Below are 22,240 nucleotides of genomic sequence, written 5' to 3'. Positions count from 1 at the left end.
CGATGCAAAGAAAACAAAAGGGATGGCCCGCGGAGATGGAGGTTTCTACCTATTCTATTTTTTACAGTATGAGAAAAAAAAGAAGGGGGTTGTATACTCAGGGAAAAAAAACAAAAAAAAACGAGTTTAGCCGGTGTTGATTGCTAATATTAATTTAAAAAGAACTACTAAAAAGAAAAAAAAAACTTAAAGAATATAAAAAAAATTACGCCCAACGTGGGGCTCGAACCCACGACCCTGAGATTAAGAGTCTCATGCTCTACCGACTGAGCTAGCCGGGCAGGTATCTAATTTTGAAAATAAAATATTATATTGTTAAATTCACTTATAATCAGGTCTATTACTATTTTATTTTATTAAAAGTTTTGTCTCTAAACATTAATACTAATACATTTATTTTCTAATCTAATATCTTTAAAGTCATGTTCATATATTTTTAAAAATTGGCCGCACTCTTTTCCCCCTTTAAAAAAAAAAAAAAATCAGGGGAAATAATAATATTTAACAAAAAGGCTTAAGTTTCAAAGAACATATGGATTGTTCTCCCTATGCCAGTATCAAAATGGTATAATTTCTAAAGCCAATCATGAATATGCCTATTATATAAGGGCCTACTTTATTAGTTTAATGCTATGTCAAGTCATATTAATTGAGAAGCATTATATGGTGTAACGAATAACTTCACCTGTACTAAGGCAAGCCACGGTAGATAACTTAACCCACTCTATTAGATCAGGTTCCTTCTGTTTCTTCACTTCCAGAAGAACACGAGAAAAAGCTAGTGAAAATAATTTGTAGAGTCTATAATACACTTGAGGTAAAATAATATCTATTTGATTTCCTTATTTTCAATTCCCTCTTCGTTTTCTTGAAGGATAATCCGGACCAATAATCAAATTCATATGCAGTGGCGTCACTAGGGTAGGTGTCACCAGGTGCGGTAAGCTCTGGGTGTTATTTCCCCTCCAAGTCAAGAAAATATTTTTAGAAAACTAACAAATATAGTTTATTCTGTTTCTTTTTGATGATAATAATCAAATTCTTATATGCAGTGGCGTCACTAGGGTAGGTGTCACCAGGTGCGGTAAGCTCTGGGTGTTATTTCCCCCCCCCTCCCCCCAAGTCAAGAAAATATTTTTTAGAAAACTAACAAATATAGTTTATTCTGTTTTTTTTTTGATGATAAATAAAACTGTAAGCTAAGTTAATTGATGATTGCACTAAAAAAATGGTTTTTGATTCTATTTTTAAAAGTCGTTACATTTGCCACCGAACTGGTTAGATAAGATGTTTTGGGGAGCACCTTAAGCTCACTCACAGTTGTCCTTGATGAAGCCCTGGGGTGCCAAGTGTTTTTCAGCATTTCTGAGCTTCAGAAACTCTTTACTTCCTAGTCTATACCTCCCGCAGGACGACAGGTGATGGCCGCGAGCAGGGTATGAACCAGGGACCATCGAGAAGTCCAGAAGACTGTCCAGCGCGCAAACCGCAGGATCAGGCAGCTATCCTATTATTGTGAATTGGTTTTATAGTAGGCTATTGTAGTGAGTTATACTTAAGTTGGTGGTAAGCCTATTACAGTAACCCTATATGAATGCATGTTATTAAGAAGTAATTTTTCTAGACTTTACTGATGGTTTAAGGTCAATTTTTGTCTATTTCCCACTACTTATCCCATATTTATGTGTCTTTAGGTATTCTTTTCTCTGATAATCCTATTTTTATGTGCCCTTAGGTATTCCTATCTCTGATAATTCCATTTTTATGTATCCTTAGGTATTCCTATCTCTGATAATCCCATATTTATCTATCATTCGATATTTATTATCTCATGTAGGCCTACCTTTCCTTCTATATACATTTATTTTCTGTAAAGTTATGGATACATAACTTTTGTTTTTGTTGACTCGATGTTACTAAAACACTTGTTTGCTATAGCGGCTGAAGATAAAGTAGAACGCTTATCATGTAACGAAACGAAGGCTAATAGAATTAATACGGATACGAACCAATGCGATGAATTAAAAAAAAGTAGTGTTTGTATATTTTGTGATTCAATGGACTATATCAAATTGTTAAATGAAACTATTTTTGCCAAGTTAACGAGTTTGGCATTGCTTATCTCCTCTTCGCTTCATATCTATTAAAAACTTGATGGGGGTTGTAAGGTTCGACTATTCAGACAGCTTTTGTGTTCTTAATATAAAATAGCATTTACTTAGTAAATGGAGATGTTACCTAGGGTCAAGGGTAGAAATGTTTATATAATGAGGATCATTGAGCGCAAGCGACCTAGCTTCAAATCTAAGAAAAATCAATACAACAAACATAATCGTTATAGCAATACTTTTAATCGTCATTATTCTTTGTTGTATCCATTCAATATTCATGAGAAGTACTGTTCATTTACACTAATGATACAATTTGTGATTAAAAACAACAAACACTATATCATTGTTTTCAAAAGAAACTGAAAGAAAAACTGTTTTCAAATGTCTCTATTCCAAAGTAAAACATGATCATTTCTTGTTATTGAAACATACAAATCAAGACTTAATGACTCAATGCTGAGATGGTCATAAACATGAAGAAGCTAATTTCTGGACCTGGAGAGCTGACGATTTGTTGACTATTACCAAGCAATCAGATCAATGTCAGCGGGTGGTACTAGTCACACTAGAAGCTACACACAAAGCGAAATCAGCAATTAACACAAAGGAAAGGGAAAAGAGTGAACACATTCAATGTTTCAGTGCTAAGTTCTAATGCCCAAACCTTATTTCGACTTTTGTTTGAAAACACTCATGGACACTGGGATGGCCACAGGGAGCAGACAGAACCAACAGAGAGATTGCTTTGGAGAAAGATTGTAAGATACCATTGACCTGTCAACAAAACCAATGGTATGGACACTTGATAGAGCGAGTCTAACAAATCCATCACTTCTGTTGGAACAAAAAACAAATTAAAGCACAACATGTCACTGACTCTTCAATGGCAGAAGAAATCTATGTGTCATACATTCAAGACCAAATGGTTCAGAACTAGATATATATAAACAAAAACAAAAAGAAAAGACAAGAGGTGGTGGGTAAATGAAATCCAAAAGTTATCTGTCCAATAGAAAGAGACTTGTTTTCTCCCTTTTAGCATGCCAACACTGTGTTGAAAAGCAGGACCATGTTAAAGCATGAATATATCTACACAATCATTTTGTTAACTCATACAACTGTACAGGCTTTTATTTACATGAGTAGGACACGAAGCTGATATATACGTGGGTAGACACTCACACACACAATAAAGGGATGACCAAATTTTGATCTCCCCCAATCTTTTTTTAAATGGATCTCTAGACTGTACAAGTTATGAATACAAACAGACAATGGTTTTGTGAAACTGTTGCATAGTGATGCTCAGGGAAATAGGATTAAACATAAGAAAGAATGAAACGTTTTCAAATGTAAACAAGGCCTTGGGCTTAATAAGAAAAAACTAGTCATTTGTTTCTAAAACAATAGTTTCATACTTAATACAGAAATTGTTCAAACATTCACTGATGAAATTTCAGACAAAACTGTCTATAGCAAGCAATATTGAATGCATTGGAGCCCTTCCTTTGGTTGCCTAGAACTCTCAGGTTAATGCTGTTTTACTAGTCTATGATGAACTGCATAATGAACATGCTCCTGAGATTTTGTTCCAGCTCAAAAACAGTTTTTTTTTAAAAGACTAATACAACATTTTTATCAGGGTAATCCAATGACAAAAGGCACTAGGTTATGAATTGTCAATGGTAAAATTTGGATCAATGAATGAAATGAATCAACATATAAGAAAATAAACAAAATCACTTATCACCAAAATAACAACAAAATACAACATTAATTAACACACAATTCTAGTAGCACAATATAACATGAGATAACATTTAATATACTTATAGAATATAAATGTTTGTATATATATTTATGTATATATGTATATATATATATTTATATAAAATATGAGATTTCTCACATTCACTTAAACAACCTTTTTGCAATACATAATCACAATAAATTTTTAACATTGTAATATTTCACAAAAAAAAAACATTTTTATATAAGATAAACAACAACTTAAAATCTTCTGCAAAAATAGTCCATTAAAAAATTGTCACTGACCATAAAAATAACAGGAAGGGTTAAAATAGAAAAAAACTGAAACACAATGCACAAAGTCTGTCCCAGTCAGCAGCTTCAAATGGTAAGACATATATAGAGAGAGTATGATTGCTAATGGTGTTATTACTTGAATGTAATCCCAAGACAAAAACTAGTTCCTGGAAATAAAACACAACCTTAACAAGGATGTAACTGCACTTGATTGTGGACGGCAATACTTGTTTTAAAAAAAAAGACAAGGTTTATCTTACATACATTCAGCTCTAGCTACTTAGTGTGCAGTAGAATCCATGTAGCTTGGTGTCTTCAACCTGATCTATTGGTCATTTCAGGATTGAACAGTAGGTCAACTGAGAAATGTAATACTGAACTCACTGACCTGTACCTACTATAACACATGTTGGTCTAGAAGTCAATAATTAGCATCAATTGAGTTCAAAAGGCTTAGTTTGTTCTTAGAACTTTGTTTCAAAACATCTCAAATATTAAACAATTTACAAAAAAGAAAAATCATAAAATCTATCAATTTATAATACCACCCATTTTGTACTCTGCACAAATGCTACATAGTTACTTGAGTTAGTGTGACTACATATTTCAATACCCACAGCATTATATCTTCAAAACAAGTGAGTCATGTGAGATTGTCAGTAAGCAAAGTTGCCCAATATTCCTTTAATACAAATCCTCACAACAGCTATTGAATGTTTAATTGAGAGAATTCTACAAAATGTTTCCACTTTGAAAAAAATGCTGTAAAGTAGAACAGCTGTTAACATTAACAATAAGAAACTGGAATCATTTGAAGAAGATGCTGACTCTATAGTATATACTGGACATGTCTTTGGTTTTAAAGTTAGACAATACGGAAGCTCAAAACAATACAAACTTATTCCTGAATGTATTCATATAAATATTTTTTAAGCCATTTTAGTCTATAAGGATAACGATTTCTATAAAAAACAATCTGTACACCCAAATAAAGAGTTAAAATTTTAAAAATTATTTAGAATTTGCATAAGTTTTAATGCTAAATAGTCATTAAAAATGTAGCATTGCCTTGAACAAAATAAAATAATTGCTCTTTGTGAAATAGTTAAAATACAGATAGATAAAAAAAAAATTGTGAAAAGCAGATTTTGTTTTCTTTCAAGGCACAGGAATATATAGAAATAGATGTGAAAACATGTCAGTACAACAAGGAGTCGTGCAAGAATGTCATATGCATCACTGAGTCCTAGACTGGCTTATATTTATTGCAATACAAATAAAATGATTTTTTGTCTTCAGTGAGTAGTGGATCCAGGAAGCTGAGAACTAAACTATTATGAGAGTTAATCTGATGATATGTTACATTTCTTACAATATAATGTAATGGCTGAGTTTAATTCTGGACAGTCCTCATAACACCAGCAAAACTGGGGAACTTTACAAGCCTGATCTATGAAATTGACTTCACATGCCTTCCTTTTGAACCTCTATGCCTCAAAGGCAGACTTTGCTTCAATTTTACCAATGTAAGAAAAAAAAAATTAATTAACAGGCTTAAGTACTTTGTATTTAAACAAGACACAACACAACCTTTGATAAATGGTAGGTGTCACATGGTATTTACCTTTTACTAAATAGTCTTAACCTATTTCTCAGTGTTAAACTACTGTAAGTGTGAGATTTTAACAAAAAAAAAAACCACCAGGACTATGTTGTTAAAAAATGTACCTTTAAAAACATTGAAAATAATGCATAAATTAAAACCAAAAAAAATCTGGATAAAGTAGATTATAATTATAATACATCACGTTAGTTAGCATTAACTCTACAAAATGAGCTAAGGGTAAAGACCACATGTTAGTCTAATGTATAGCATGAACACAAAAAAAAAAAAACATAAACAAAACTGAACCAAAAAAGATATTGTATGATGACTATTTTGCACATGCCAGCGCTCGCACTCCCCCCCCCCCCCCCCATAAAATAAGTATATTAAGATTAATATAAAAGTGTGAACATGCAAAAACATTTTAAAACTTCCCTTGAATGAAACAATTTACAAATGATTTGAGTTTTGGATACAATGAGAATAACAAACAACATGGTTTCATATCATCTACATGTATACAAGAGAAATATCTCACTCAACCATAATGTCAACATATAATGTTGAGGCTATTTCACAATCAAGTATTGTTTTAGTATATATAACTTTAGCATACAGAATCACAGGACGTAAAAAGAAATATGTTAGCAGTTTTTTCTCCCAAGACAAAACAAAAGCTTTCTACAAGTCACTCAGTCTTTGACCAACTTGTAGATGTGATGCTGTGCCCCATGCTCACTAGTTGAAACTTCAAAAACAAATGCTATACAAAGTAGTGTTTCTTGAGTATCTCGATTTGTGACAACCTGAGAATTAACACATAAACACATGAAATTAATATGCATGTATTTGGTGAATGCATACATTTTTAAAAAGGTTTTTACACTTCTAATAAATTAAAATATTTTTTTTCAACTTCAAAAAAAATAATGTGAGTTTGAAAGCTTGAAATTATTTGATCAATTAGCAGTGTATGGGATATAGTTAACTTGTATATATGGTACAAAGACACTGTGCCCCAAGGAATGTCCAGATGAAAAGAAGGTGTCCTAGGAGGCATACATCATGAATTCAGATTGTCTCGTGATTTAACTTTATTTTCTAAGTATCTAACCCATCAGCTCTCATGTTCAGCTGTATCAGAAGTACATCCAGCCAGCTTGAAGCAATGAAGTTATTTTATTTATAAAACATTAAAATTTTTAATACAAGGATCAAAATTGCATCTTTCAATTAAATAATTTTATTTTAGATACTGGATGTTGAATTTTATAATTTACATGCATGTTTACAAAGTAGAAAGCTTTGGGAGACAGACAGCGACATGTAGAGATCTTAGAAAGAAAGTGGAGATGGATTGGTCACACCCTAAGAAAAGATACAAATAACACAGAGCTAGGCAAGCTTTAGATTGGAATCCCAAGGGCACAAGACGCATAGAAAGACCAAATATATGGTGACAAAGTTTACTAGATGAAGCTTAGAGGACAGGAAAGAGCTGGGAAGCTATTAGCAAGACACTGTGGCGAGTGATGTGTTTTACTGAGGCCCTATGTTCCATGAGGAACACAATAACAGATGATGATGCATGAATGTTTAAATGAATTAAATTTTAACGTACAAGTTTATAAAGAATTTCTAAAAAACCTGGATCTAAGCAGCTTAAAATAAACTATTTTGCGATATTTTTCCAAAACTTCTAAAGAGTATTCTTGGATTCATAATCCATTGACATTGACAGCTAAACCAGTAGGTTTAAGCATAATTGACTGAAAATGTGACTCTTTATATAAAAAAAAAACAAAAAAAACACGAATAAGCCTTCAAATAAATTCTGGGAAAGTTAGTTGAAAGAGTTCTTTGCTATTTCTAAACAAGCTGAGTTGTTCTACTTCAGCTTTCTACAAACTATTTTCTGTGAAACAGGATTTCCTTTTATATTGCAACTAAGTGAAAGTGCAGACACAAGCATCACAGATACAGCTCACAGATAAATTGTTTGATATAAAGATGATGTTCAATTCAAGGATCCAAAATAAGTCATTAAGTCTTATATTTTTATATTTAGTTAAATAACCAAGTTAAGGAAACCCTCCCTGGTTTACAGCAACAGACCAGAACATTAAATGTCTCAAAAAGCAGCGTACCTGTAATATTGTAAAGTTTTCTAGCACACTGTTCATCATGTACTTCTCCGGCAAGTGTTTCAGTTTGTGTATAAAGTTGATCATGTACTCACACATGGGAGACCGATGTATTCTGTAGATATACCTGCCATTTTCTACTCTTGCATATTCTGTCTATAACGAGGAGGAGATAATATGAATTTAACATTTGTCATATGTCAATGCAGACACTCTATTAAAATTTTTACATTTTTAATTCATCACTCTGGCGTTTGTAGTTCTATAGAACCCCCCCCCCCCCCACGTACTAACTAACTAGAAATGAGCCAATCATTGCAAACTTACTTCTACTTTCTCTACAACTTGTTTTCCAAAGGAACAAACTTTAGTGGATACTTGAATAGTTAAATTGTCATTGTTTTCATACCTGAATTGGTAAAAAAAAATACAAAAAATTGCAATTAGATTTTTGAAAAAAAAACAACAAAAAAAAACAAATAACATGCAAGTCTTTGGGCTCAGTTGACTGAGTAAAGCTATCTTCTACTAAAAATGATTTTGAATATTAAATATGAAGGATTTGGCAAAGTTTTTTTTCGTAATTGATTAACAACAATACAATAATTCTAACTAGATCTGTTTCTGTTTCAACAATTAGGAGATACAAATCTTAAATACTTAAGAGTAGTAAGAAGGATTAGAGGAATGATAGTCACATTGTATTTATCTGAAACTTTGATGCATAGCTCTGCCTACTGTAAACATGGCAAGAAAACAAATAGTTACATCTATTCATTGGAGTCGACAGACCTATTAATAAACCAATATGAAGCATATTGGGTAGATAGGGCTCCTCAGCCTAGTAAATCATTTAAACTTGAATAGGGGTCATGCTGATAAGATGTGTTAAGCTTAACGTTTAAAAAATTCACAAAACATGTTTTTTATTCTGACACCTCCTTCACATGAATTAGTGCAAAATAAATATGTCTAGCATTCTTTGGGATCATGAAGGCAAGGAGGAGAATGTAATGCTCCCTAAAGAGGAAACTCTTTAGGATTATCAGTGGTCTCTACAGACAGGAGGAATCATTCTAGTTACCAACAGAAATTTGAGTTTAATTAAAGCACTTAGGATTATGAGTGAGAGATTAAGGAAGACACTATTTTAACAGACTTCTAAAGAAAAGACCTAACTAAATAATCCAAAGACAGTGTAATTTTCTCTGGCATCAATAAGGATTTTAAAATTGTTGGCAACACAAAGTCATTCCAAGTAGGAGACAAGGAAAATCAACATCAGCTTCACTTTTTAAAATCATACAAACCATAAAGTTGCAATGGAATTATTTGTAATAAAAAAAGTATAAGATGACTTGCAAGCAATAAATGCTAAGAAAAATCTGATTATTTTAAGACAAAACATATTATTTAGTAAAGAAACAGCTAATAGCTATTGAATTGTAACAAGTCTAAAAATGCCAAATACGACTAAAAGCTTAAGTGAAAGGCTTTAATAATGATTGATGAGATAAAGACACTCACTGGCTAGTCACACCATAAAATGCACCATTTTCATCTGTGAGATTTGTGTTAATATCAGCCTAAAGACAAACAAAATATTACTATGTCAGCTTATTATTATTATTACACAATGAACACATCAAAACCCGCTTGTAGTAATTTTCTTCTTTCTTTGAAAAGTTAAGGTTCTCTTAAAAACTTTCTGAACTATGACAAAAGAATTTGGAATATTTCAATGGAAATACTTTCTTCTTCAGAAAGTTAACATTTTCTTACAAACTTTCTAAACCTAAGTAACAGATTAAGGGCTGTTTCAATGATATTCCATGCAAAGTTTTGAATTGTACATTATACTGTTTAAAACTACTTGAGTGAACTACCCTCTTTTTTTTTTTTTAACAAAGAAAATATTTGTTAAAGTTACAAGAATTATAATATAGAATGTTTCACTACACCAGTGATGCCCAACTTAATTGAACTTGCAGGCCATTTTAATTTACAGGACTCGAGTCGCGGGCCACATGACCATAAATGTACAAAACATAACGAAATTGACCAGAAATAAATTTATTAGAAACTTGTGGATCTAGTGATTACATTAATTAATAGGACATTATAGGTTCGTCTTTTTTTTTTTACACGCCAGAAATTGGCTTCAATACTCTACTTAAAATGTGAGCAACCTTGTAGATTGCTTTACCAACGACTAACTTTATTGTCACTTGCTGTTAAATATTCCCATCAAGCCTTCAGGCATAGTTTAATAATTTTTAATTCGTGTCTCGAACTAAGAATGTTTTATAATCCATTTATATGTTGTTGTGCTTTATAACAGCCACACTTTACAAAACAAATATGTTGGCTTATTATCATGTTCCACCAAAAACTAAAAATCTGTTCACTTTTCCTGATAGATTCTAAATTCAGAGACCACTTGTACTTTCTTCGGCTCTCCCATTTCATAAACATACAAATTTTAAATGTCATGGTACCAATCCATCAGTGAAAAGTCAGGGCCCTAACATAGGTAAAGAAACATTTTTCAAACTTTTTATTATTTTTTTTTTAAAAAAAGGGGGAGGGATTTTTTAAATTGATATTTCGGCGGGCCAGATGAAGCCACATTGCGGGTTGGTTCTGGCCCGCAGGTCAGATCTTGGGCATCACTGCACTACACTTTAAGAGCTGGGGATCTTCAAAGAATGTGTTCTGAGAAAAACATTAGTGGAAGACTAAACAGATTTTCTTAAACTGAAATTATTTAGAGAATCACTGAGCCCTCAGCACTAAATTAATAGAAATATTTCTTGTTTGTTGGATAGAACTAATCACTACCAACACATCAACAAGACCTTCATCCAAACTCACCCAAAATTTGACTAAAAAGAAAGCAGATGATGGTCCTTTATCATAGAGTTCTTTCAAGCCACCTTTTTTCTCAGGAAATTTGTCATAGATTTGTCTGATGTCTATTGCCTGAAATAATGAACAGAAGAATACAATGTGGTGTACTTTGAACCATCTACTTCATAGCTACAATTGTAGTTCCAAAGTTTAAAAAACAAAACAAAAAAAAAACTCACTTCCAACATTGGGTCGTTGTATGTTGCAGTTGATCCTATATGCACAAATAAATGCTTTTGGTACTGAAAAAAAAAAAAAAGGTAAAACTACTGTGGTAAACAATATTTTGGTTAAATGAATTAGGAAAACATTATGTAGATGAGAAGATTAAAAGTTTAATGTGTCAACATAAAACTTATGTACGCCAAATAAGTTATGCGACCAAATCAAATTATTTCTGAAAAAGATTTTAAACTTAAGTAGTACAAATGAACATCTTGCTATGTTTTGTGAATTTGGTGAAATGATCAAAATGTTTCTTTCCTACTTAGCTCTATGAGAGTAATGCTAAAAACATCATTATTGTCATGTTTAATTGGATTTTGAAACAAAATGAGTGAAGGAAACATTACTCTTCCTGTAAACCTGGACTCTATTGTATAAGTGAAATGTACAACATGATTGTTCATGTTCACCTGAAAGTTTAGTATCACTATTAGCCTACAACATACAGGAGTGTTAGCTTAATTTTCAAGTTCACCTGGTACTGTAAGATTCACAACTTTTGTTGAATAATTGCAAATGACATGTCAAGATAAGATCATTTTAGCCAAGGAATAAATCACTCACTGAATCTGGATCTCTTTGTTGCTCTAAGAAGGCTGAGAATTCCACAAGCCTGAGTTTTGGACCAGCAATGGATCTACCCTGCCATGGTGGTGCCATCTCACCAGATATGGACGGAAGTTTTGATTCAAACCCATAACCATGAACAAATGGCTTGACACTAAACAAATTTAATAAAAAAGAAAGATTAGAACAGTCATATTATAAAGAAAAAAAAAGGGGAATGTGATTGACATTATGTACTACATAGATGAACTAATAAAGCGTTGACTAATTTCACTTACTCTCCCTGTGAAAGACCTGGCTGCCATATCTGTGGGGAAAAAAAAGGAAAAAGCAGTAAGAACTACATAATTGATCACAACAGAAAAAAAAAATTAATTGCTCAAAGTGAATAAGATTATATGATCAATGTAAAACTTATAAGTAAAGAATAGCAAACAAGAAACTTATTATTGCTCTTTTCTTTTTCACTACACAGGTAAATAAAAAAACAAACAAAAACTTTGCAATAACAATGAGCCCTTACAGCAGGTGTACTTGTATATGGTGGCCTGACAGGGCCACTGGCCATGTTTGGTGGGAGACCTAAACTTCCAGCCAGTGCTTTGTTATGTATTGCTGAGGCTGAGACAATTTGAGCTGAGGACATGGAGGCCATCTGTTGGAGTGCCTTATCCCTTGCAGCTTGATCTTGTAAGTTGGTCTACAGAAATTTACAAAACAGACATTAAACATTAAATTACTCTGTTGGTATGGTAAAAAAGAAAGTAAGAATAGAATTAAAACCTAATGCATTTTTTTCTACCAATATATAGAAGAAAAACAAATTAGTAAAAAAATTATATAAAAAAATTTAAAAAAAAAAAAGACAACAAATGGAAAAATAAGACAAGATAGATAAGATATTTTTTATTGATCCAATCAAGTGGAAATTTAGTTTGACAATTGACAACCTCAGCGTAACTACTGTAAAATTAGACTTCCATGTACTTCTCGATGAGGAGAGATGATCTTGTAACACTCTGACCGAAACTTTCAATACTTTTAGAACAAAACAAAATTTTTTTTTTAGAAAAACAATGTGATGATCTATAGACATCCAGTTTTCACCATAAAAGAGTCACCAAGATTGATTTGATTTTTGATTTGAGGCACATCGGCACAATTTAGGCCATGTCGTGCCTGCAGTCCCCTAAGGATCCCTCTCTCTCTAAACAACAAGGGCCAGATTCTATACAGTCATATCATTAAAATCAAGGTCTATTCAGTTAAAATAGTAAAGGTAGTAAAAATTTAAATATTTGGTAAAAATCTAATGTAAATAGTGCATGTCACCAAGATACTCGTCACGTTAGAAATGAGACGTGATGAGCTAGCTCTCCTTATATGAAAGTTTAAGAAAAGGTTGGTAACTTGCTATCGCATTGCACATTATAAGGCCTCTACCATAAACAGTTTATCCTATTGCAATAGGACTTATTGGGCTAATGACTATAATGGAACGTGAGACGCCAAAGCCAGTAAAAAACAAAACAAACAAAAAAAGCTGAAGAAACTAAAACAGAATTAGTATCACTCACACTTACTGTGACCTTGAGTTGGGCCTGGATTTCTTTAGCTTTCCTGCGAGCTAATACTTGTATGTGGCTGGATACTTGCTTACGTGTCCTTGTCTTACCAGTGCGCAGCTTTATGTAACGCGCTATCAACTCATTTCGACCTGAATTATAGAAAAAATTTACTGACAGTGACACAATACTAAACAGTAATTGAACTGTGTATGCACAGGTTCAAGGAATGTAGACAACAAAATTTGACTCACACAAGAAAAAAGTGAAAGAAAATTTGTTTATTTATTTCTTCAAGTTTAAAACACAAAACAACTTTGCTCCTTTGCCAAAAGCTCAGCGCCAACCAGTAAAACTATCAACTTTCATTTCTTTTAAAAATCAACAATGTCAGCTGTGTTATCAATTTCAATAGATGACTGAAAACTTTGTCCTAAGGTTTACACATCATCATTATTACTCAAAGAAACATATAAAACTGTATGTGTTAATACAAAATTTAAACATTTGCAGCTAACAGCTTTACAGGTCCTGGTTCATGTGTACCAGGGGAGGGGAGGTGTACAATTCTACTATTCTACCTTTTGGAACCAACATCCAACCTCTGTGTGTACCATCAAGATTTGTAAACAAACCTATTTTGAATAGGTTACTATTTCTAAGCTAAGTAACTGATACCCTAAAAGCAATTCATTCAGAGGATCAGTGCAAGAATGAAATGAAAGCAAAATGGTTATAGAGTCTAGTCATTATGTCAGCATGACCCAACACATCTTTCATTTCAACAGCAACACAGGCCTTGCCAAGCCTACTGCCAGATGCTGGGATCAGATTTTGTTTTATTTATAGAATGTAAACAACAACTTTAAAAAGTACAAGGGATTCTTTTCAAACAAGTTTCCAGTTGTTAAAAAAAAAGCTGATAAAAAGCTGTGTTTAATCACTAAATAGATGGGAAGATGATGTCTCAATTATAACGTGGGGAAAAAAAAGAAGGGGGTGGGATATAAATTTCTGGCTGCTAACTTCCTTTTCACCCAGTGTCAAACTAGATCTAGATCTAGGCTAGTTGTAGCAAGCCAAGCCTACCTGTACGAATGGCAGACAAGGGAAAAAACCACACACACACACACTACTTTATGCTTTCCCCCACTCTTCCACTCTAAATAGGTTAAGGCGCTAAGAGAGATAAGTGACTCATTCTAAGTTTGCGTAATATCCGGTTTACTTTGAGTGGGGGGAAAAAAAAGGCTCCTTTTAACCTACAAATGATTGGTTTGCATTGACAAATTGAAACAAACAGAGCCAGGCTAGGTTCACTTGGCTTGAAATAAAGGATCTAGATCTAGAAGAGAAGAAAAATCTGCATGGGAAAATACAGACAACGTATGCCGCCAAAAAGTGACGTAAGCCGGGAGAATGATAATGTATGCCTACTAGATGGACAGGCGAGAAGTTGACTTTGAACAATCTAAATACAAATGAAACACACCTTGATTACGATATTAAACATTAGCAGGATAGAGGCCAATATCTACTCGATGTATGTTCAGTGATAACAGCACACTCATAAAGTAGCCATTCAGCACTAATGCTAGATCTATCACTAGTTCCTAAAGCAAATAGAGCAAATTAGTGTTGTACGTTTGGGGGGGGGGGGGGGGTGTCGCGATACATTTTTCTTAAGAATGATTTCCGCTAGGCCTAAAGCCATTGTTCCTACTGTCAGAGAGCCCGTCATAGGTACATCCATTTCACTGTCAACATTTGCTCAGCTTAACATAAAATATGAAGCCAATCTCTAGTTGATGATCTACACAATAAATAGCGTGTGTCAGACTTGACTCAAACACAAGAAGCTATGTCAACCCACCAACCACAAATCTGAATTTAAATAAATAAATTATAGCGTATACATAGCGCTACTTTCATCCTTATAGCATGCTCAGAGATCTCATTTGTGGACCACTGGGGGAGAAGGGGTATCTGGGAGAAGGTTTTCCGTGCTGACTTTAGGCGCTCAGTAAATACAACTCTGCTCGAGCCCCCCTTCATAGGTAGCCAAGCCAAGTTCAAGCGTACTTTACACCCCATAATCGTTATTAGTTCATGTCTAAAATTTAAAAAAACTTCACTAATCAGAACCCATCGCTTGTTTTGAACAAAGATTTGATTCACTGCTGTACTATCGCTCCCTTGTGGTGTACGGCTGGGGAAGGGGAGAGTTTATAAAAAAACAAAACGCTATCAATTGAGATGACAAAAAAAAGTTGGCCTTCAATAACCCTCAAGTGGAAATCTTAGCATAAACCTATAAAGGCGTTGCTTCAAGACACCTGATAATTTGACTCCCGGCCCGTCATTGTTGCTAGGACTAGAGTGGACGTGGGTCTTATTTGCTTAGCACACCTATCACGTCCAGAGTACTTCAAACCCAGATAGTCACCTCACAAACAACCGAGAAACAACCCGTAGCTTAGCCTTCACACAATGGACCCCTATTGTTAAATGTGCTTCCACAAACGCTATCGGTGATTGGCAGACATAGTGTTTACGGCACGAGGTCGCGTCTCAGCGTATGCCATTTCACCTTTAAACTGTGTTTGAAAATCAGTTGGATAAACACAGTGTAGACTTATGTTGGTGAAACGTTTAAACGGCTTTTTTTTTTTTGTTAAACCCGAAGACTACACGGGCAGGTGTGTGAATCTCCCTTGTAGCATAACATCGATGAAGTAGTTGGTCTTACAGATAGCATTAGCTAGTGCAGTAAGAAAGTTCATTGTATCCCCATGAGTACCAGAGAGTTTTAACACTAAAACGGAACTGTTTTTATTGTAGCCTTGTGACAGTGACACAACTTCCACACAAAGCACGTGTGTAAAAGGAGAAAGGGATGAAAAAGGGGGGGGGGAGGAGGCAATGGACAATTATAAGTTCCAAAATTTAGGAGCTTTGCTCCCCCCCCCCCCCCAACAGGTAAAAAACAAACAGTGCCAACTTGAATTTGTATAAATGCGCTATAACGAGTATTAATACTGAAATAATCCACAGAACAAACGTTTTTACTAAACGAATGGCATGTACATTCAAACTCGTAAAGCTCTAAAAACAAATTTCAAAACGAACGTGCCCGCCCGCTTCTAAACTTGTGATGATTGGTTTTATTGCCCTCTGACGGTGGACAAGGTCAGGCCGTATCAAGTCAGCAAAAATGACATGTCACGACGAGAAGATAAGTTCGTCTTGACCTGTTCCTCCCATCTGTGGGACCACCGGACATTTCAGACCTCAGAGGATCTAACAATCAGCACTTCCCGTCTGGACACTACTGAACAGGTGCTGTGTGATTGAGGCGGGAGAAAGTGGGCTCAAATGAAGGGTGCGTCTTGTCGACTACCCCACTCAACAGGTGTGAAAATAATAAAACAAATGTCTGCCCCCACTACTCAAATCTTCAAATAACACCATATCATAAAAAAAAACCAAACAAAACCACTAGAGAGGTAGCGTGTGTAGCAAATAGTGAAAACATGTTTTGTTGTGAGGTGAACAGTTTGCATTTAGTCATCAATTTGACTGCTTTTTAAAGTCAACTGCTTGAAAGCTATGAAGTGTGAGTTTGTTTTTTGTTTTACGGAGAAGGTGAACTCGCTTGTATAGAGTTTGTTTTTTGTTTTAGTGAGAACGTGAACTCGCTTGTATATTCGCTATCTACATACTATACTGACAATTATTGTAATGGCTCAATGAGACAAATCTCTATTGTCCCTACAGGGCAAAACAAGACATTTGACAATGTAGGCTGCTATCCTCATGAACATGAGATCTATGAGATAGAGAGCAGACATAAGTTAGTTGAAGACTTGACATGCTACAATGCCTTTACGTGGTGATTTCTGATCAAAAAATCAGATTGTTCAAATATATCAAACTCCACATGAAAGTAATAAAATATTCGTATTGAACTGGTTAGTCATTGTCAATCTTTCACAGTGGAAGTAATCATCTTGACCTGACGACCTAAATGTAAAACTCATGCACTTATTTTTGTCGCTCCCCCCCCCTTTCTATACATAGGTAAAGACTCGAAGTAAAAAAAAAACCATAATAGGCCAGTTCAGAGCTAGTGGCAAGAATCTACCTTTGCTGCCTGGCCTTGAATGTTTCCAATGTGACAATCAAGGTATTGACAAGAGGGAGCAGAAGGAAAGGGGATGAAAGGTTCCCAGAGCTCCCGTCAAGCCGCACCACTACAGTGTAAGCCATTCTCCTTTATGTTTGCACTGCCCCCAAGCACACCCCACCCTCCCTGTCACACTCTAGCCCCCTTGATTCTTTTGTATCTTCAGTGGTTCAACTCTAAAGGTTAAGCTGAGAGATGGAAAATGACACCATGCTCTCAACACAAAACTTGTCCAACATTTACATAATGATAGCCCACTCTTCAAGTTGTATGGTTTCAAATTTTGATTTTAGGTATTCATTTCAATCATATAAAACAAAGAAGAGTGTTTCAACTCTAAAGTCTAGGTTTATAATTGTAAAATAATCTTGAATTTTGTTTGTTAAAAGTTTAGTCCCCATTGTACAAGCAGAATCCACTCTGCCATTCCAACATTTGTCTGCACCAACATTTGTCAATTATTTAACTGTACAGTTTTATCAAAGCTGAATACTTTTTTTTCTTCATAACAATGAAATTATTGTATTATGTTGCAATCAACATATCTAGTGTCTAAATTTTAAAACATCTTTAATTAGATTAAATTAAAAGTTTTTGTGTGTGTTTCATTTGAGTTTTAGAATGATCCAATAAGATTTCCAATTACTAAAAGAGAAATACTGATGGCTTCAGGTTTCATGTAGCTAACCAAACTATCAAAAAGTATATTCACTAGCACTTTGATGATTTGGGGAATAATTATAAATGATGATCTTCATGCTTAATGGTTTTCTTCTTCCCTTGGAAGTAAGCTGGGAGAGACTTTAAAGCTGAGAATAATCTTTTTTTTTTTTTACATGATAGAGCTATGCTGTGTGTATGTACAGTATCACAAGCCAGAGCAATCTATCAATAAAGTAATCAATTTTCAATAATATGATTTTCTAATTACACCTTATCAAATCAAATTACATTATGAGGTTCAAAATATATATTTAAAATTGTTTTAAATATCTTAAAAGAAAAGTAGTTAGGTGAAAGCTCGTGCTACATCAATTAACAATGACTATGAAATAGCTGTGTTCGATGTGACAAAGTTTGACTATAATGTTTAATTAGGATAATTACCAAAGAGAATCAAAAGAACCATCAGCACAATGGGAGAAATATGTTGCACAAAACGTAAGCATTTGATAAGTGATGTTTAAAACATTAACACACGTTTGTTATCATTGAAAAGTTGTGTCCTTGGACTAAGGAATGCATTCAATTTGAATTTAAATGTTCATTTACTTATAAACAACATAAGATACAATTTTGCACTCGTGGTTTACATTACAGCCATGATAAGGTCATAACCATAAATGTTATCAAATATCAATACATATAGAGATTATTGAGAAAAATATATGTAGGTAGTCTAAATATAAAACCAATTTAATAAAATAAAACTCGTTAAATTTTGCTTTGTTAATATTTAATAATAGAAATATAATCTTTTAAAAATTACTTCAAAATAACAGCTACTTCGTTTAATATAAAAATAAAAATTTAGAAATTCTTTCTAAAATTCTAATTCTGGATTTAGACTATTCCCATAAAATGTTTTTTTAGTACTTTATATCTCAACAATTAATCTGACTCAATTACTTAAGTGAAAAGAAATGGTTAAAAAAAATGCAAACACTGCTTACCATACATTTTCCCTTCATCTGATAATATGATTTTTCGCCTTCCGCAAGGTGGGTATATCGCCAGGGCCTCCTGGAAGCTCTGCTCAATGTCAGGGCTCCACACACCCTCTGCATCAGAGAGCTCATCCCCAGAGTTACCCTTACCATCACTGCAGTTACTGAGAGAGTCGTGGGCCCCTGGATTAGGGTTTTCACCCGCAGTGGTACTCCATGCGGATGACATGCCTCACCGGCAACCTATAAATATGAAAGGAAATGGCTTTGAAAACAAGGAAAGAAAAAAGTTATAGCCCCCTAAATCTGGGCAAGTTTCTGTGGAGAACTGCTTATTAAGGCTATTTAAAGCTTTGACCAAATATGTCAACACACATACTCCATAATATAAAACTGAGCAATAATAATAATTTTATTTATAAAGCGCTGTTAACAAAAAAAGTGTAGGCTCAAGGCGCTGTAATAACATTACAAACACAAACACGACAGCTAAAATGACAGTTAATCTAAAAAAGTTAGATTCTAATTAGATTCTTACTCTTTCAGAATGACATAAAAAAAAATATTTTACATACTTATTTTTCTAACAATAAGTTTAACCAGTATTTATTTTGATAGAAAAAGTAGTAGTAGCATACATCATATTAATGTATCAAATGTCCAAGTCATTTAGATTAAGTAGATAACAATATGAAAACAAAAAAAAAACAAATAATTAATTAAGAAAAAATTAATTAAGTTTCCTTCTGTTAAAATAATTCTATCAGTATTAATTTTATTTATAGGTTAAAAACCAGTCCAGTTAAAAACTATTGAAATTTTTAGGATTTTGTTTTACCAGCCCCTAAAATGTAAACTGAGCAAAGTGCATATTTTTATTAGTAGATTAATTACAAAATCTGTATGTTGAATAAATCTAATACAAATCTAGCGGTATGATGCTAATTACAGTCTATTTATAGACCTTATTTAGTGGTACATTGTTATGAATTTTAAATCTTTTTTTTAATTAAAATTGATTCTAGATCTAGTTCTAACAACTAGATCTAGATACACTAGTCTGAATGACTAAATTTATCTTAGATTTCTAGGCCATCTAGCCAGTCTAGGAAGTATAAACTCAACATATTGACTTAGAATCTAGGTCTAGACTTAAGAATTAGTCTACATTGTTATAATCTTAATGATCATATTATATATATATATATATATTATATATAGTGATTAGAATTTTATTCTAATAACTAGATCTAGATATAAAAAAATGTAGAGCTATACGACAACAGAACTACATGTATATAGATCCCTATTGAAAAGAGAGGTCTAGTTATAATTTATAATCATCATCAGATTTTAAAAACTACATTAGGACTAGATCCCGAACCTAGATGATGTTTATTACAGCTAAGAGTTTGGGCATGGAAACGAAAAGCACAGTTCGATAGTCTAGATCTGGATTTAGATTAGAATCTTAATAATCTAGAACTATAATATGTTTAGGTCTAGACTAGATAGAGATACTGAGATATATATAACAGAGTCTAGTCTTGTAGATCTAGAAAGAGGAGTCTAGATATATGATATAAATAATAAACTCTATTATTAGATCTAATATAAATATAGATCTAGAGTAATCTAGACAGATTCAGATTATAGTTTAGAAACTTGTATAATGACTAAAATAAATATATAGATATATAGATCCAAAATCTATTTATTATAGGTTTATAGGTCTAGATTTATTATTATTATTACATGAATCATCTAGGGCGTCTCTCTCTCTCTTTCTATATATATATAGATTATCTACAGAGTAGTCATATAATGATAATAAATTAATAATTAACGGATATAGATCTCTCTATATATTTATATAATTCTACAGAGAAATCTAGATCTATTAATTATTAATTTATTATCATTATATTACTACACTGTAGACCTACATCTAGATTCTAGAATTCTAGATCTAGATCAAGGACTCTATGAGTATGACTCTATGAGTACTCAGAATAGTATGAAAGTCTGTCTATGGTAAGTATGTATGTAGACATTGTAGTTTGTAGAATTGTAGATCTAGATCTACATCTAGTCTAGAATCTAGCTCTAGTCAGGCTAGTCTATGTAGATCTAGACTCTAGATCTCTAGGTTGAGAAAGATGATCATAATTCATATTCAGATATTCTGACTTGTCTTCTGTCATAATTATTCATCATGACATGTCATAAGATTTAGATCTCTAGTCCTAGATCTAGGTCTAGTATCATCTAGATATCTAGAAGTGACTTAGTGAGAAAAAGAATTCACATTATTCAGCATTTAGAATCTAGATCTAGAATGATAATCATAGATCTAATCATCATAATCATAATGTGACAATGTGAATGATTAGCTCAATCACTGACTCAAGAGTCTGAGTGACAGTGAGAGTTGAGAGTGAGTTCAGTGAGTCTTGACTCTTGAGTGGTCCTGTTCGTTTGAACTCTATTGAGACTATTGTAAACCGGAAAACTAACCTGTGCACAGCAGCTATATTCAGCACCTTCGTTTTTAGTCTAACTAGGTCACACTTTGATTTCAATATGATTTCACGCATCCTCGCTCAAATATTTAATTAGCTATTAAGTTAGTAGCATCCCTAGGAGCATATTCAACAGTCCATAGCACCTATGAAAAGCAAGGTGTGATATCCGGAAGTTCGATCTTCAAGAATGACAAGCATTTCAGAGATTCGAACCGCGCGAAGGCATAGCTGTCATTCCCATGGTTATATTTGCGAATTTAAGTCGAATTTTAAGTTAAAGGAAGTTATATAAAGTTTAGTACCAACCTTTGGAGACCTCCAGAATGTGTTTTTGGTAGTTTGACGATGTATTGTATAAAATAAAAGACTTCTGGAACTTCGTTGCTGGTATGCTAGGTATGACACAAAGAATCCAGACAACGTAGCCGTGTTCTGCGCATCTCATGTGCGCAAGGGTCAGCCGGACGCGTGATGAGAAAGTTGCGGTAGTTTGTAAACAAATTTTAATTAAACGATTCTGCTAATTTTGATTAACTTATCGTGGACTCGTGCTACGTGTTAAATAGAAATAATTGTGTTTTCCTTTAATTAACTTCATTTCCAGACAGCCTTCTGTTATTAATAGTATTTTTTCCTCGCATGTTTTTGGCTGTTGTTTTTCCCTCCCGCCGAACAGAGAGGGAAAAAA

General features: G+C 33.4%; 1 protein-coding gene and 1 non-coding gene across 4 annotated transcripts; both read right to left on the bottom strand.

Annotated features, from left to right (window-relative positions):
- Window positions 1-208: 208 nt before the first annotated feature.
- Window positions 209-281, bottom strand: Trnak-cuu (transfer RNA lysine (anticodon CUU)). Its single transcript has one exon. It is a non-coding gene; the product is annotated as a tRNA-Lys (tRNA).
- Window positions 282-2,331: 2,050 nt separating this feature from the next.
- LOC106052635 (transcriptional enhancer factor TEF-1-like) lies at window positions 2,332-22,007 on the bottom strand. Of its 3 annotated transcripts, none has more exons than XM_013208055.2 (12): window positions 21,859-22,007; window positions 19,034-19,270; window positions 13,187-13,326; window positions 12,133-12,309; window positions 11,888-11,916; window positions 11,607-11,763; window positions 10,997-11,059; window positions 10,782-10,889; window positions 9,435-9,493; window positions 8,235-8,316; window positions 7,911-8,063; window positions 2,332-6,569 (listed from the first exon to the last, which is right to left on the bottom strand). In XM_013208055.2, the coding sequence occupies exons 2-12, from the start codon at window positions 19,254-19,256 to the stop codon at window positions 6,456-6,458; spliced, it is 1,305 nt and encodes a 434-aa protein (XP_013063509.1). In that variant the 5' UTR covers window positions 19,257-19,270; window positions 21,859-22,007; the 3' UTR covers window positions 2,332-6,455. The 3 variants fall into 3 exon arrangements, with proteins under 3 accessions (XP_013063509.1, XP_013063510.1, XP_055889986.1); XM_013208056.2 differs by having other exon boundaries at window positions 13,193-13,326; window positions 21,859-22,006; XM_056034011.1 differs by lacking the exon at window positions 21,859-22,007 and adding an exon at window positions 21,545-21,707.
- Window positions 22,008-22,240: the final 233 nt, after the last annotated feature.

The sequence above is a fragment of the Biomphalaria glabrata genome, chromosome 6, assembly GCF_947242115.1.
Source record: "Biomphalaria glabrata chromosome 6, xgBioGlab47.1, whole genome shotgun sequence".
Lineage (NCBI taxonomy): Eukaryota > Metazoa > Mollusca > Gastropoda > Planorbidae > Biomphalaria > Biomphalaria glabrata.
Note: the sequence above shows the minus strand (reverse complement) of the source record. Positions and strands in the feature narration are given on the sequence as shown.

Coding starts and splice junctions, on each gene's coding strand:
- LOC106052635 (XM_013208055.2), bottom strand. CDS start 19,256: ATGTCATCCGCATGGAGTACCACTGCGGGTGAAAACCCTAATCCAGGG. Junction 12,310..13,186: donor AACTCAAGGTCACAGTAAGT/GTGAGTGATACT, acceptor AAATTTCTGTAG/ACCAACTTACAAGATCAAGC. Junction 6,570..7,910: donor AAAACTTTACAATATTACAG/GTACGCTGCTTT, acceptor GTTAATTCTCAG/GTTGTCACAAATCGAGATAC.